Here is a 16,016-nt window from a genome sequence, read left to right as displayed (position 1 = left end):
ATCTTATTTCTATCTTAATTTCATTGATATTACCATTATTAATTATTTCTAAGTTATCACTATTATTATTATTATTATTATATTTTCTAATTTTAATCCTTATTTTTTAATCCTACTTTTTTTGTTAATATATTATAACCAATAATATTATTTACAAAATAATAAAATTAACATGTTTGTTTATCAAGTTAGCGAATTTATTATTTTAAATAGTGGTCTTTTCTAAATTTATATTTTTTAAAATAATTCAATTAAAAAATAGTATGTTAAATAATCCGTTAAGGAACAACATATTAATAAATATTATATTTAAATATTTGAGGGTATTTCTGTTATTTGAGTTAATAAAAAGTTAAAAAAAAAAAAAACATGAACAATTGCATTTCAGGCGCGTGTTATTACACGCTAGAGGTTTTTTTAGCTTATTTATTGAAAAGTGGAAGACTTAATAACCAATTATTTTTTTAAGTGGTTTTGTGTTAAATAAGAATTTCAATATGTGATTGAATACTGTTATCCCTTAAGTAATCATCATTTCCCCAAATATCATAAGCAGTTATCTTGTCTTTGTTAGTTTCCTTCTAGGATATCGTTGAATCATTCTCATGCAGAAACCTTGCCAGATTCAAGGTGGTGAGATATAACATCATCTTTTGTTGCCATCTTTTTAAGTTTGTATCCGCAAAATTCTCGATTTTCTCACCATATGCGGCTGAAACACTTCCTTGAACAAAGACAGATGATGAAGATGCAATTTCAGAATGATAGTAGACATCTTCGTAAGATTGTTGGGTCTGAATATAGTGCAAATCTGAAATTGTTGAGTTCATACGCAATAGATATCACGACAAGCTTTGGAATAGGACACAGACAAATTGTAATTCGTGGTTAGAGTTCACAATATCTCCTTAAGGAGAATTTACCCCACACACAATGCTTATAGAACACGACAATCATTTCTCAAGATACAACGACTTGTGTTTTGTAGTATGATTACTCCAAATTACAAAAACCGGATGAACTTCAAGATGCATTTCGAACATTCAGATATGATGAAAGAAATTGTATGCAATAATATGTAATGAACTAAAATGCATTTTGAAGTTTCTGGATGTCTAACTTTTTTTTATTCTGATATAGGGATATATTTATAGATTTCCAAGGGTTGGAGGACTTTTTCTCCAATAGTTGTGCCTCTAGGCTTGATATTAAATCAATCGGGCATATCTTGATCTAGCGATATAGATTGCATCTCATGTGATGCGTCACAACCATTTGATCACATCTCTTGATCAGGTATGTCTATTTTAAAGTAAATGGTCCACCATATCGTATCTCTTATGATTGCAATCTATCCCATTTAATCTCATCCAAAATTGCAACAACTCTTGAGTCATCACAACCCTTCATCTAAACCATTCGATCCAACGGTTCTCAATCGCTGCTACGACACTCTTCCTAGTGGCACCCAGTCGCTAGCCACATCATCCAATAATTTACACGCATACTATGACTGGTACAAAGTGCCACGTTACCACCCACCACCTCATCAACCACCAATTTTCGAGCCGCATAAGGAAAGGCTCACCGCGCCCATCACAATCTGGTCTTCGCGTCTGTGCGCGTCACCCTCGATTGAGTTGGCTTGGAAACCCAATTTATCCAACACCAATCCCTCTTCATATATTTAATATTTCCACAAGCACAATGGCATGGTTTCTTGGGTTTTTTTTTATTATTAATTTAAAAATTAAAAAAAATTNAATTCGAATGAAAAATATAAAATATAATTATTTATAATATATGTTAGTTACTAAATATTTTGTATTATTTGGTTGGGTGATTGAAAAATTAGAGATATGAGAAGATTAAAGGGAAAACGTACATAAAATCAATATTTTAAAAAAATGAGATGATTGAAAAAAATATTTATTGTTCCATTTTAAATTATTGTTTATGAAATGATTGAAAAAAAATAATTATTGTTCCATTTTAAATTATTGTTCTATTTTAAAAATATGAGAGGATTGAAAAAATATTTATTGTTTCATTTTAAAATTATGAGTGGATTAAAAATATGAGAGATATGATAGGATTGAAAAATATTTTTTATTTTTAAATTATTGTTCCATTTTAAATTATTGTTCCAAGAAAACATAAATAAAATCAATTGGTCAAGAGGATATTTTAGGAAGACTCATTTCGAATTCTCTCAAAATTATATAAACACATATGTCATAAAAAAAATAATTGTAAAACATATAATTATATATAATGGGTTTATTATTATTAATAGATTTATTAATTAAATCAATCTATAAAAATGAGAAGGCCAACAGTGAAAGAAGCAAACAAGCATTAATAATTACTTGTATAATATATTAATATTGTATTTTTATGTTGTGATTAATATTTTAATTTAATGTTCTGATTGAAATTCAATTAATAATAATAGCTTAAATAGAAAATAAAGAATGTACATTTAGAAATAGAATGAAAATATTGTAATTCAGTGTAAGTTTTATCGATAATATATGTTAAAGTTAAACATCTTATTGATATATTGATGAAAGTATACTATTTTTATTCATCTTAATTTTCTTCCTTCAATCCTCTCATATCTCTAATTTTTCAATCACCCAACCAACTAATACAAAATATTTAATAATTACAATATATTATAAATATTTATTATAATAATAAAACTAAAATATTATATATTTTATTCACATTAAATTAATTGTTCAAAATTATAAATAATAATAAAAAAACTTAAATATTATATTTTTTATTCGAATTAAATTAATTATTAAAAATTATAATAATATAAGAATAATATAATAATAATAATAATATAATATTACGTGGACGAGCGTCCGCGAAGCATCTGCGCCTACAAGGCGCGGATTGAAGTACTTTTACAAAATAATTTTTTTTGAATTTTTTTTAATTTTTAAATTAATAATTAAAAAAACCCATGGTTTCTTAGTTTAAGGGTGGTATATCAGCCAATCAATTTGCTGTGTACTCGAGCCACTTGAGTCCGTAGATTGGGAACAGTACCTCCTCCAGAAAACCGTACGTGTTGGTCTTAGCACTTCGGCTGCTGTCAGTTCCGACCAACCTCAAATTTTCGATGATGCAAATAGTATGCTATCCTGGAAACCAAACAAGAAAATCTACCCGTGAATTTGTTCTATCATTCTCATGCTCGAGATAAAATTTGATATTAGCTAGTTTAGGGTTGATAAATTAGATACATCTGAATAAAGCCTTGAAATACATGATGCTTAATATAAAAAAAAAAAAAAAACGCGTGCTTATATAAAAGAGCATGTGTTTTGCATGTGTAAATTTATATAAAAAAATTACGTTTTTTGCACGCGTAAAAATGTAGTAACTGAATAATTATCTTATCTTCTCTTATACTATAAANATCTGTTCATGCCCCGACAGTGCTTGCATTATTTATTTATTTTTACTTAATTTTATATATATTATATAATATGATAATTGAGCCATTGATTTTGTGAGTCAAGTCAAATATCAATTTTTAAGGTTAATCAAGTGATACTAATAATTTTATTGAGATTTATAAAAATCATTTATATAATTATCTCGAATTCAATATTTATATAATTATCATATTATAATATATAATATTGAGGGCAATTAAATCATTTGTGGTGTTTTTATTATTAAATTAAAATTATCACATCTCATAAAAGGGATATTTTATCATTGTATAAAATTATTTATCACGAGCCTATGATATTATCATGAGCTTTTTAAAAAGGTACCAAATGTGAGATAATGATGATTATTTATCGATCCCTCTTTTATCCATTGTACCAAACTATACCTAAAAGATCAAATGAGTAGTACGTGGGATAATGTTGTAATTAGGTAGTAGAGAAAAAAAATTATTAAATAAACATGAAAGATTTGAAAATGTAAATATAAACCTCGTGATCAAGACTTTAATTCATTCATTGTTGTCATATATACCTATTTTAATAAAAATATGTGGGTGAAATTTTGCTTTCCTTTTCCAATAAAAACATCATTTCGTAGGATTATTTGATTTGTCTTTGATGAATTATAAATAAATATATTAATAATTGTGATAGATTTCAAATATATTATCATATCGAATATCCGTTTAACCAAAGACTACCTCGGAAATCCACAACAAAATAAAAATAAAAACTAAATATATGAATTGGATTTCAATCTTAATTCATTTTATAAAAGGTAATATATTTTGAATCAGATAAGAAAGGTAATATACATATTTGTACCAAAAAACAATTAATTATCAGAATATAATATTAGGAAAAAAAATTATCAGAATTTTGATTTTTTACAACTAAAGATTTTCCACTGATAGTAGAAAAGTTTGCTTTTTAAAAGTTAAATTAATTAATTTCCAAAATATTATTTATTTGAAAAATATATTTATATATTAATCGAGTCATCGCCCTTTCATTCAAGTGAATACATAAAATAAAGAAGAGTGGAAAGCTTAATATAAACCTCGTCAAGAGGTTTAATTATTCATCCATTGCTGCCATTACTATTTCCATCTCTTTCTCTTCTTCTCCTCCTTGTGGATATTCCGGCGACGGTGGCCGCCGGAGGATCGGTCGTCTCTCTCTTCATCAAGGTTATTACAAAACCAGAGTAAGTTTTTTTCTTTTTTTTTTTTGTACTTTCTCGAGTGCATATACAGTATGCATTTCTTAATGTGCAAGTTTATTGATCGATTTTGCTTTTTAATTGAAAGATCGGATTTTTAAGATCATAATTCAAGATTCAAACTTTATTCAATCCCATTTCACAATTTTTCTTTATTTGACCGCGTAGGAAAGTGCGTGCATGCGTGCGTATGTTGCAACGGCAGTGATGTCATCTTTTTTTTAACCCGATTAAAGTATGTGGAAAGAAAAATAAACGTGTTTCACGAAGTATGCGTGCAAGAATCGATGTGATTAGAAATCGAAGCTCATTCCCATTAATGTATCGTTTTTTGCTTTTTATTTGGAGATCTTTTAGTACTCTTGTATATTCTTTGCATTTTCATTCAGTTTTAACAAGTAGAAGAGAAACAGAGATTTGGGAATAAGTCAATTGTTGTGGGATCAAGATTTGTGAGAGAACGAGATTAAGATTTGGCTTTGTGGTTGTTTTGATGGCATCTAGCACGGTCAGAAAAGCAATCGGGGCGGTGAAGGATCATACTAGCATAAGTTTAGCCAAAGTGACGGGAAATGTGGCCCCTGACCTCGAGGTGTTGATTGTGAAAGCCACAACACATGAAAATGAGCCTGCGGATGACAAGTATGTGAGGGAAATATCGAATATGTTATCGCATTCGAGAGGGTATGTTATAGTATGTGTTTCAGCGATTTCAAAAAGGCTGAGAAAAACCCGTGATTGGGTTGTGGCAGTGAAGACCTTGATGCTTGTGAATAGATTGTTGAGTGATGGGGACCCGGTTTTTGGACAGGAGATTATGTTGGCCAGTCGGAAGGGGACAAGAGTTCTAAATTTGTCAGATTTTCGAGATGAGGCTCACTCAAGCTCGTGGGAACATTCAGGATTTGTGAGGAACTATGCGTTGTATTTGGACCAGAAGCTTGATTTTATGATGTGTGAGAGGAAACCTAGTGATTTTCATGGTGAGAAGAAGAGGTATGGGTATGGAGAGCTTAGAGATCAAGCTCGTTATGATACGGACAGAAGGTTGAGGTCATATGGAGATCTGAATGAAATGCAAACGGAGAGGAAAGAAGTGACACCTGATGGGGAAATGGAGCCCTGGAGAATTTTGGAGAGATTAATTCAGTTGCTCCAGATTCTTGATCGACTATTGGCTTCTAAACCAACAGGAGCTGCTAAGAACAGTAGGATGGTGCTTGTGGCACTATCCTTGATTGTAAAAGACAGTTTCAGGCTTTATGCAGATGCATCTAATTCATTGAATTTTTTGCTCGACCATTTTTTGGAGCTAGAATATGCTAGCTCTGTTAAGGCTTTTGATTTGTATGTTAATGCGTCAAAGATTTTTTATGAACTTGTTGTGTTCTATGGTTGGTGTAAGGACATAGGGGTGCTGAGATCATCGGAATTCCCTGAAGTGGAGAAAATTACGGATAAACTTTTGGGAACTCTTGAGGGGTTCCTGAGGGAAAAGGCTAATAGGCCAAAGAGCACAGAGGAAATCAAGGAAGAGGTTTTCACGGAAATCAAAGAGGAGAAAGGGCCTGATATATATGAAATCAAAGCTCTCCCTCCACCAGAATATTACAACTCTCCGACCATGCTACAGTCCCTAGACGAGCCGAAGCAGCATGTCACTGGAGACCTGGTGAATTTGAAAGATGCAATCTCGGCTGATGAATATGGCAATAAATTGGCACTCTCTTTCTTTTCTGCGCCTGCTCCTGCCGTAAAAAATGATGCTTGGGAAGAATTTTCGACTGATGGAGAGCCTGTCTTGACTTCAGCATGGCAGAATCCGGCAGCTGAGAGTGGTAAAGCTGACTGGGAATTAGCCTTGGTGGAATCTGCCAGCCATTTATCACAGCAGAAGGCAAATCTCGCTGGTGGCTTTGATTCATTGCTATTAAGTGGAATGTATGATCAGGGCTCCATAAGGCAACAAACTAATAATTCTGAAATGAACGTTGGAAGTTCAAGCAGTGTATCATTGCCACTAACAAGCAAACATATGCCAGTTTTGGCATTACCTGCACCAGATGGAACGGTCCAACCAGTCGTGCAACAGGATCCATTTGCAGCATCTCTTTGCGTGCCACCACCTTCTTATGTTCAAATAGCTGATATGGAGAAGAAACAAGTGTTACTGACACAGGAACAGCGGCTTTGGCAGCAATATGCAAGCAATGGGATGCAAGGACAAATGGTCTTGGCCAATATTGCTGGTACTGCGAGCTACTATGGAACACCGCAAGCTACAGTCCTCGGAGCGCCTGCTGGGTATTATTACTCGCCCTACTAATTCTCCCTAATAAAGTTTATGTAAAATAGTAATACTTCTTGGTTGTCTGCCACATCTTTCTCAGCTAGTAAGCTTTTTATGGAATTTTCGGAAATGAGATTTTGTGAAATGGTGCTATGATGTTACTATTAATCATTTTCAATTCTTAGTGATTATATACACTTGGATCATAGAAGAACGTATATAGACAAACTGTGTATTTTCAATAATCTATCCAATTAAGTGTGGTTCGTTTGAGTTGATTTCAAGCTATCGAGTCTGATAACTCACTACGCATCCTTAAGCATCAAAATTTCTTGTATTTGCAAGCTCAAAAATTCAGATAAGAGAATAGAAGTCCACTTTGTGGTATCAATGTGATGATCATTGCAGACATGAGATGCTATTCTTGATTCATCTTGGAAAGCTTCGATAGCCAAATTTTTGGAACATTGACTTCGGAAAGATCATAGGGAGAAAAACTACAAGGGAATATAGATTTCTGTGAAGTCTATGATATAAATCTCATGAAGCACACCTAATGTTGTATAGCATTTAGATTTCAAAAAATAAATTAGATACATGTAAGACTCGTGTATGTATATGCCCAAATTATGTGTTTTTAGATGTTAATTCATGTTCCTTATTTCCCTATATGACACGTTTATTGGGGACGTAGTCACATAATCCCTTTGTCACATGCCCATGTGGAAATATATTCATCCAGGTGTATCTTCAGGAGCGGAGCCACATGCTTGTTTACTTGGACTTTAGCTCGGATAATCTAATTTTTTTTTAAAAAAATGTATATATAAATTTTATATAATTTTGAAATAATATGATATTAATACGGATAGATCAATTTAAAATATTAAAAGATTTTAGAGTTTAAAATTTCAGTCCGTATTATTCCCGATAAATTGCAATAAATATCTCATTGTATTTGAAATTCAACTCAATTATTATCGTATCGAATCGAAGCTGAATATGGTGCTGTCTCGTTGAAATCATGAGACCAAGCTGATTCTTTGGCTCAACCAGAAATATCGACGGCCCTCACTTCTGGCTTCTTCGCTTCCTCTTTCGGTACAGTTACTGTGAGCACTCCATTTTCCATCGCTGCCTTGATTTCGTCCATCTTCGCATCCTCCGGCAGCCTAAAGCGGCGGAGGAATTTGCCGCTGCTTCTCTCCAGACTATGCCATTTATCGTTCTTCTCTTCCTTCTCACTGCTTCTCTCTCCGCTGATCAGAAGCACTCTACCTTCTTCTACCTCCACTTTCACCTCCTCCTTCTTAAGCCCCGGAAGATCCGCCTTGAACACGTGGGCCTCCGGTGTCTCTTTCCAGTCGATTCGCGCAGCGGCGAATGCTGATGCGTCTCGGGACTGGCCTTTGGCGTTTGCCACTGCACCTGAGAATGGGAATCCGTGAAATGGATCCCATATTTCTAGCGAAAAGGGATCGAAGATGTTGCCCTGGCGGTTGCCAAAGAAGCTAGGAATCATAGACATTGTAGTAAAATTGCAGACGACTGACTAAAAAACTTAGGGATGTATTGGTTATTTTTTAATGACTTTTATGGAGTTTAAAAGTCTAGATCTATTTAAATTAGATTTTTATATACTCCATAAAAGTTTTGTGGTATTCAATGTAAACTTTTGTAGAATTTTAAAAAGTCATGTGGTATTCAAACTTGACTTTTAAAAACTCTACAAAAGTCTATAGGTATTCAAAATGTCAATAGACTTTTAATGACTCTATGGAATTCTATTAAGTACAAGAATTATAACATAAGGTACAACAATAAAATGTCAACAAAAGTCTTTGATTCAATCTAAAGATTTGTATGTACATTTAATTGAGAAATCTCCTAAATTCACATACTCAATACAAACTNAAACTTGACTTTTAAAAACTCTACAAAAGTCTATAGATATTCAAAATGTCAATAGGCTTTTAACNAAAATTTAATTTTTTATTAATTATTATATAACATTTTATTTTTAATTATTTTCTTTAATTTTAGTTAATCTATATCTTAAATTATTGTATAAGCAAATTCATACCGATACTATACCAAAATTTTCGGTATACCGAACCAAAAAAACCTTACATTTTAAAAAAAGTTATAATTTATTGTTTTAAAATATTATATATTTTAAAATTTTTGTATATTTTTTCGTTATTTCGGTATATACCAAAATTTTCAAATTGGATATCGTTACCGTACCGAAAACTTCGATATTGTTACCGTACCGTACCGAAATCTTTGGTATATTTAAAATTCGGTAAATTCAATATTTTTTGTTACGGTAATCTCGGTATACCGAAAATTCGGTATTTTTTCCCACCCCTAACAGAGCTTGTATTGGCATGTGTTATATTACACAATTTTCTTTAAAAGAAGTGTCAATTTGATGAATTTCAAATTGAACTATATAATGAAACTCAATTGTCTTCATCAGCACAAGTTTATGAAGGTGACGACTTTGATCAGTTATTTAATACTCAAAAACAACAACGAGCAAATGCTAATGCATGGAGGGATACCATAGCCAATGAAATGTAGAACAATGTTGATTAAATTGTCAGTAATGATTAGATTTTTTTTATAAAAGACTACTCATTATTTTGAGTGTTCTTTTAATAAAATTTTATTACGAACTTATAAAAATATTGTTCATTAATATGCTGAATTGACATAAAGAATTGAAATTTTGATTTCAATAAATTGGATAATTCATTTGTCGTTTTTCACAAATTAAATTGATTTAACTTTTAAGTAAGTAAAATTCATTTACATTCATAAATAAAAAAATAATTTAAAATTGAAGAAGTTATCTATGTCCAATAATTATTTTAAAAAAATTAATCACAATTATAAACTACAAAATTCACATAATTCTATGAAAAAGGTTTACAAAAGTCTACAAAAATCTTGAAAAAAAGTCTATAAGAATCTATGAAATTTGTTTTACAATTCTATGGGATTCCATAAAAGTCAATAAAAATCCATCATATTATCTTGCAAAGACTCCTTTACTATATATTTATGTCTGTATAATATTATTTGAACTAATAAAAAAAATAAAATCAATTGTACATATGATATTTATAAAAATAAGTGATATTCATTGTTTTTAATGATCAAATAATATTCATAAACTAATCAAATAAAATACACCTTACATACAATGTCATTACAAGTATCTCTGGACCAATTACGTGAAACAAATCACTCACAAAAATAATTCTTCACGATTTTTTGTTGCAGTTCGAGAACGCATCACCAAAATTTTATAAATCCACTAGATTTAAACTTCAAGGAAAAACAAACATCAATATAATCATGTTTTAATAATTATCCTAGTTATGTCTTGTAATTTTAGAGAATTATTAATTTATGATATTGGTAGCTATGTTCATCATAGGTTTATTTAAAGTCTTCTGAAAAATTATCATATCTTATTAATTTATCAAAATTATTTCAGAGAGGTTAATAATTTACAGAATATTAATTTATAAAGGTTATAGATATTTTAAAAAAAATTTTGTTGTACAAGAGATGTTATGATAATTTGAGTTCGATTTTCGTAGAACGAGAATAAATAGATGATAATGTCTATGAGTGATCACATTTTTTTCTAACTAATGATGACCAGTTGAATCCGGTAAGAGTTTGGTGAGCGATAGCACCGGGTTGAGTTGACGGCTGGAGATGGTTGCACGAGTACTTGGACCTGTGCTTTCAAGAGAGAAAGAACGTTAATGGGTGCAGGAAGATTCTCCAGTCTGACCACTCCGATGATCAAGTCAGTGAACGTTTTTTTTAGAGAGAATCTGGTAATAAAGGCTGTAAGCAATATGTAAGTAAATGAATCAATGATAAACGAACCTGGTATTTATAAGAAGAAAGTCAATGATGACATTGTTTTAAGTGTCTATTTACTAATTATGGCAAGATGGTTGTCCATACCCTACTGTCTGACACCAACTTTTCTTAGCCTATTGCCTTGTCAAATCCATGTTATCTTGACAGTAATGATTACCAAGATAAGGTATCACATGCTTGTGCACTCGAGTGCAATGCTATTATCGAGGTAACCTGGGTAGAGAGCCATCATCCGGGAACTTGTCTAGAAGCCCGGGGAGATGATATCTCGGGCATATATTTGCCCGGGTACTGGTAGCCCGTGGAGATGATGTCTCGGGCATATATTTACCCGGATATTTGTCGGATTGACCCAAAACTTCTCATAACCTATTCCATGAACCTGGATAACCTGATACCAATGACTCGGGCCTCCCCGGGGTATCAATAAATATTCTATTTTTATGGGTGTGATATATTTATACACCGTTTTTATGAGTGTGATATATTCTGTAAACGAATCGAGTCGATTCACAAGTTTTTCAAGCAGTCTAGATGAATATTTGATTCATATTCAAACTTATCGAACTCGAGCCAAAATCGAGCTAAAATTATTTTGTTCGATAATCGTGAGTCGATCATGAACTTTAATAATTTATTAATATAATATTATTTTATATTATATATATATATATATATAAACATTTCGAGTCTTTCGAACCTTAATATCCGAACAATAGTTGCAAATAAGTTCGAACACTTTTTAATATGTTTTTTTTTTTTTTATTATAAAAGGGTTATAGATTTTTGTTTTAACAAGGATCCAAACTCGTATCTCTGAAACTATATCACAACAGTGTGAGTCATTTATCAAATTTTTTGTTTTGTTTGAGTTTATTTTGTTTATCTATATTTCGTTTATTTAGGATCAGATTGTTTGTTTTTCTAGTTAAATTCGAATTCTTGATTATATTATATTATAGTCTTTTAAAAAGCTTCATTATCTTTGATATGAACTGTTTTGGATTTAAGAAAAATTGATATTTGAGATTTTTCACAATTCCTTGTGTGTTTTCGTATGACAAATTAAAGGCAGTATTTGTCAGAAAGATAAGACATGGATAAATTATTTATATATTGATGTCTTATATTTCTTGTTTTTAAACTTTGTCGTACAAATCAAGATAACTTGAATTACTACTTGAAAATGAAAAAACAATCAGTAATGGTTAAAACAGGGTAAATGTTATCCTACACCAGGTGAAATTCACTTGTGATAGCAAGTAGTACGCTATGTCCTATACTCACGGCTAGACCTGAACCATTCGTTGCTCCATACAATATTTTTCGTTCTCGCATACTACAAAGGAGACTTTCGAAAAAACCAGAAAATCGTGTAAAATTTTGAAGCAAGAACTGGAGAAGAACGAGTGGAGAACTTGACCGGACTAGGAAAAAGAATTGAACCCGCTAATCGAGTCAAGAAAGTGAGAATACAATGGATCTCAACTCGAGTACCTGTACACGATAGACCTAGACAAAAGAACAGAACTCGTTCCACAAACTTCAGCCCGGTGAACGTAAACAGCCTCCGGGAAGTAGGAACTCGAACTTCTTCGCATTTTCAATCAAATACGCAGGAATGTGAACTGCAGAGGCCGACCTGGGAATTGAACCCATTTTCTTGATCAAGTCCTTGAAAGAATACTCCTCAGGCAACATATCGAACAAATCATCTCCCCGACATATGAGTTCCTGAATTCTTGAATATTTCAAAAATTCTTTTCGCTTTACCCGGTCCGCATGACTATATGCTGTCATTTTGAATGCAAATTCTCTAAGATACCGAAAGCAAAAGCTACAATGCCACCCTGCATCAGAGAAAATAACATCAGTCTGGCGAGAATGACGGTATTGGGTATGTTGGTTGTATATGTGGATGGTAGCACGCCAGCTGCTATAGTCGACTGGGAACTCGAAGGAATACATATAATTCTTCATTTCAAGATGAAGCACAGAAGGAGCCCCGTCACACCATTTCAGTAGTTTCACAGTATGGGGACTTGGGATTTCATCGGTGTCTGATATGATGAGCAGGTCACCAACTGCTATACCAGCCCGACGAAGCAGCCCATTCATCGCTATACGGTGCTCTGCTTCGAGTTTGAATGGGTCTTCATGCGACCCATGTGATGCCATTCTACCCGGGAATACCCCATGGACTACTTTTTCTTCGGCAAAAGCAAATCTGTTGCGATTTGTAGCGAAGTAGAGAGGCTTTGGAATACCTGTGAAAGTAGTATTAGCTTCCAGGATCACGAATTTATTAACATATGGATAGAGTTCGTTCCACCGAATCTCAAGCATGTCCAGTTCATTGCTGAATATGATTCCATCAAAAACTCTGCGTGGCTCTGATCTCAAGGACCAACCATGGAGATGACAAAGGTTTCCCATAGAAACATTCTCTGCATAATAATGTGGTAAGTGCTCGAATGGAGGAGGAGGATTGTCCCATATCGGGCGGAAAAAATATGAGATCTTCTGACTGTAGGCAAAAATTCCAATTACACCAATTGGTCCAAGTATTAAGACAAGAATGCAAAGGAACTTTCGAGGAGTGCGTCTGGAGGAGAGACGGTGAGATCTTGGGGCCATGCTACAGGAGGCATTTATCAGGATTAATTGCTAACATAGAATCATGGTTCCACCAATCATGCCCTGCATATCGATTTCAGTGTATTTTAAGAAGGTTGAAGTACAAGTAATAAATAAAAAACAATTAGAATCTAACATCTGGCCAGATGTTCACAAAATCAAAAGTTCAAAGAGTAACAGCAAATACATTTCACAGAAGTTGAACGAAATTAGAGCCAAGTTCCAAATAAAAAAAGAAATAAGACAGCCAACTACCTTACTTAAACCTACAGGATGATCATCGTTCAGTTAAGACAAATCACACTTTCAGCACCTGTTGTAAGTTCATTTTCATGGCAGTGTACAAAATTACATGTAGGTTACTAGAACCTCAGAAATAAAATAAAATCAAATAATATAAAATTCCAAACTATATTAAAGCATTCATTGTGCTCCTCAGAAGGTCCAAATAAATTTGAGATTCGGCCCAACAATGTACAAAGATTTTTTTACAAACATGTTTCTATAGTTGAATGAGATTTCTTGAGAGAACAACTGACAACAAGTAAGATCGAGGAATCACAGTTACTACCTAGGCTCCAGTGCCTCAATGCCATTCAATTAACAAGAATGCTTTATCAAGTAACTACTATGGCTCAGCTACGGATGTCTCTGACTTTTTTCCACCACCATACTCCATCAGCAGAGATCTCTGAGATGAACTAAACTTTTAACGAGAATTTAAACAACATAAACCACCTAACATAGATAGTAGATATAAAACTTTAAAATTGCCATCACCACTAACCTGTACTGTCAAGTAAGCCAGTATTCAATATAAACCCTTTACTTTTCATACGGTATGAAGATAACATCCTAAGTAATCATCCAAAAATGTCCTAAATACCTCTCAGTTTCTTGAGACAATGAAATTATATTATATATTATATTAAAAAAAATCCAGACTTGATGAGGTAACCATAAAAGTGTCACACAAAAAAATTTCCCATATGTTTGTATTTGTACTGGGAAGGGCTAGTTCATGCAAAGCAGAATCTATACAGCAACTTAAAAGAAGCCAAATTATGGATCATCAGAATGATATAGAACACAAATAAAAGTTGATGATTAAACCATCAGAATCAATGGACATAGAAATAACTGCAAACATCATATGACAAATTGTCACTAATCAGTAATCACTCATGTTATTAACTCCCAAAAAACAAGTAGAACAATTTATTTATCACAGGAGTTCGATAAACATGACTTAGAAACAAGGATTCAATGGTAAAAAATTCACAAACATGCTGCCTGCAGTTAACAATTATATTGTTGGATCCAGGAAACTTTTCATGCGGTTTGAAACTTTGAATTAATCTCTGTTAACTTATGACTTTAAGAACGCATACAAAGTTTAAGTTTCATGCAAAACCAATCTCTAACCATATATTGCATAGATATCCATCATTTTCATTAGGGTTAAATAATTTAATATAATTTTTGAATGATACATGAAATGATACTTCCATCCAAATATTTAGAAGTTAATCAAACTTCCCACTAGTTTAAACATGGGATTTCTTCATTCGTAGGGAATCCATCATGTATTAACAAAATACCAATACAAACAAAAGCCAACTTCTTGATCTGTCTGAAATTAAATGCACACCCAAAAAAAAAACAAAAAACGAAAAGATTTTAACCATACGATTCCAATAATCGACGCCATTAATCAACAGAAGAAAACAAAACTGCGTAACAGAATTATTAGGCAAAAAAGTCGACGAGTAGTTCCAATTAGGTAAGAAACGATCATTCCCCAAAAATCAATACACAAAATCTGATAAATCCAAATAGTCTTTAACCAGTTTCACATACCTTTCATCTTTGAAATTCTATGTATCGTATGTAGAAAATACCTGAACTTTTGTCTCGATATACGTGGAGGAAGTGTATGCAGGAAAAAGGGAAACTATGAAATAGCTGCGTCAAGCAATTAAGTTACAGTTTTGCCAAAATTGAACACATATTTTATAATATAATATAAAATTAAATCAAAACAATCTACTTTGGACGGTTTCACGTGTCAAATTTATTAAAAGGAACTTTTAGTCGACGCAAATCATGTGAAAATATTACTTTTTAAGTCAAAATTATTATTTTTCATTGTACATATGAATGGAGTTGATCCGTCTCATATATATATATAGATCCGTAGAATCGACTCATAAAAAATACACTATAAATCAATATAATTAAATATTCATGGTCGCTGTCATGTGATCGAATTTCAACCAATTCAATAGCTTCTTAAAATTCATAGTAAAATTGATTTAAGTGAAGAATTAAAGATGGTGAACCTAATTGAGTAATACTTGATTATAATTCTAAGTTTGTTTTGTTAAATATTATTTAGTGTAATTGATATTTAGAAATCGAAGAGTTGTTGTTTTTTTATTTTTGTGCTTAACAAACGTTATTTCAACGTTGTTATAATAAG

General features: G+C 32.1%; 3 protein-coding genes across 6 annotated transcripts; 1 reads left to right on the top strand and 2 right to left on the bottom strand.

The window, feature by feature from the left end:
• Window positions 1-4,515: 4,515 nt before the first annotated feature.
• LOC140962381 (probable clathrin assembly protein At4g32285) lies at window positions 4,516-7,657 on the top strand. The gene is made up of 2 exons (XM_073421247.1): window positions 4,516-4,683; window positions 5,088-7,657. Exon 2 carries the CDS (start codon window positions 5,192-5,194, stop codon window positions 7,022-7,024), a length of 1,833 nt encoding a protein of 610 aa, XP_073277348.1. The 5' UTR covers window positions 4,516-4,683; window positions 5,088-5,191; the 3' UTR covers window positions 7,025-7,657.
• A 280-nt stretch (window positions 7,658-7,937) lies between these two features.
• On the bottom strand, window positions 7,938-8,544 carry LOC140963459 (18.2 kDa class I heat shock protein-like). The gene has a single exon (XM_073422795.1). It carries the CDS (start codon window positions 8,514-8,516, stop codon window positions 8,037-8,039), a length of 480 nt encoding a protein of 159 aa, XP_073278896.1. The 5' UTR covers window positions 8,517-8,544; the 3' UTR covers window positions 7,938-8,036.
• A 3,611-nt stretch (window positions 8,545-12,155) lies between these two features.
• Window positions 12,156-15,517, bottom strand: LOC140963105 (uncharacterized). 4 transcript variants are annotated; one of them, XM_073422336.1, is made up of 2 exons: window positions 15,395-15,517; window positions 12,156-13,597 (listed from the first exon to the last, which is right to left on the bottom strand). In XM_073422336.1, exon 2 carries the CDS (start codon window positions 13,532-13,534, stop codon window positions 12,443-12,445), a length of 1,092 nt encoding a protein of 363 aa, XP_073278437.1. In that variant the 5' UTR covers window positions 13,535-13,597; window positions 15,395-15,517; the 3' UTR covers window positions 12,156-12,442. The 4 variants fall into 4 exon arrangements, with proteins under 4 accessions (XP_073278437.1, XP_073278441.1, XP_073278438.1 ...); XM_073422340.1 differs by having other exon boundaries at window positions 15,436-15,517; XM_073422337.1 differs by having other exon boundaries at window positions 14,106-15,504.
• Between the last annotated feature and the right edge of the window lie 499 nt (window positions 15,518-16,016).

Source organism: Primulina huaijiensis, chromosome 17 (genome assembly GCF_012295235.1).
Source record: "Primulina huaijiensis isolate GDHJ02 chromosome 17, ASM1229523v2, whole genome shotgun sequence".
Taxonomy (NCBI): Eukaryota; Viridiplantae; Streptophyta; class Magnoliopsida; order Lamiales; family Gesneriaceae; genus Primulina; species Primulina huaijiensis.
Note: the sequence above shows the minus strand (reverse complement) of the source record. Positions and strands in the feature narration are given on the sequence as shown.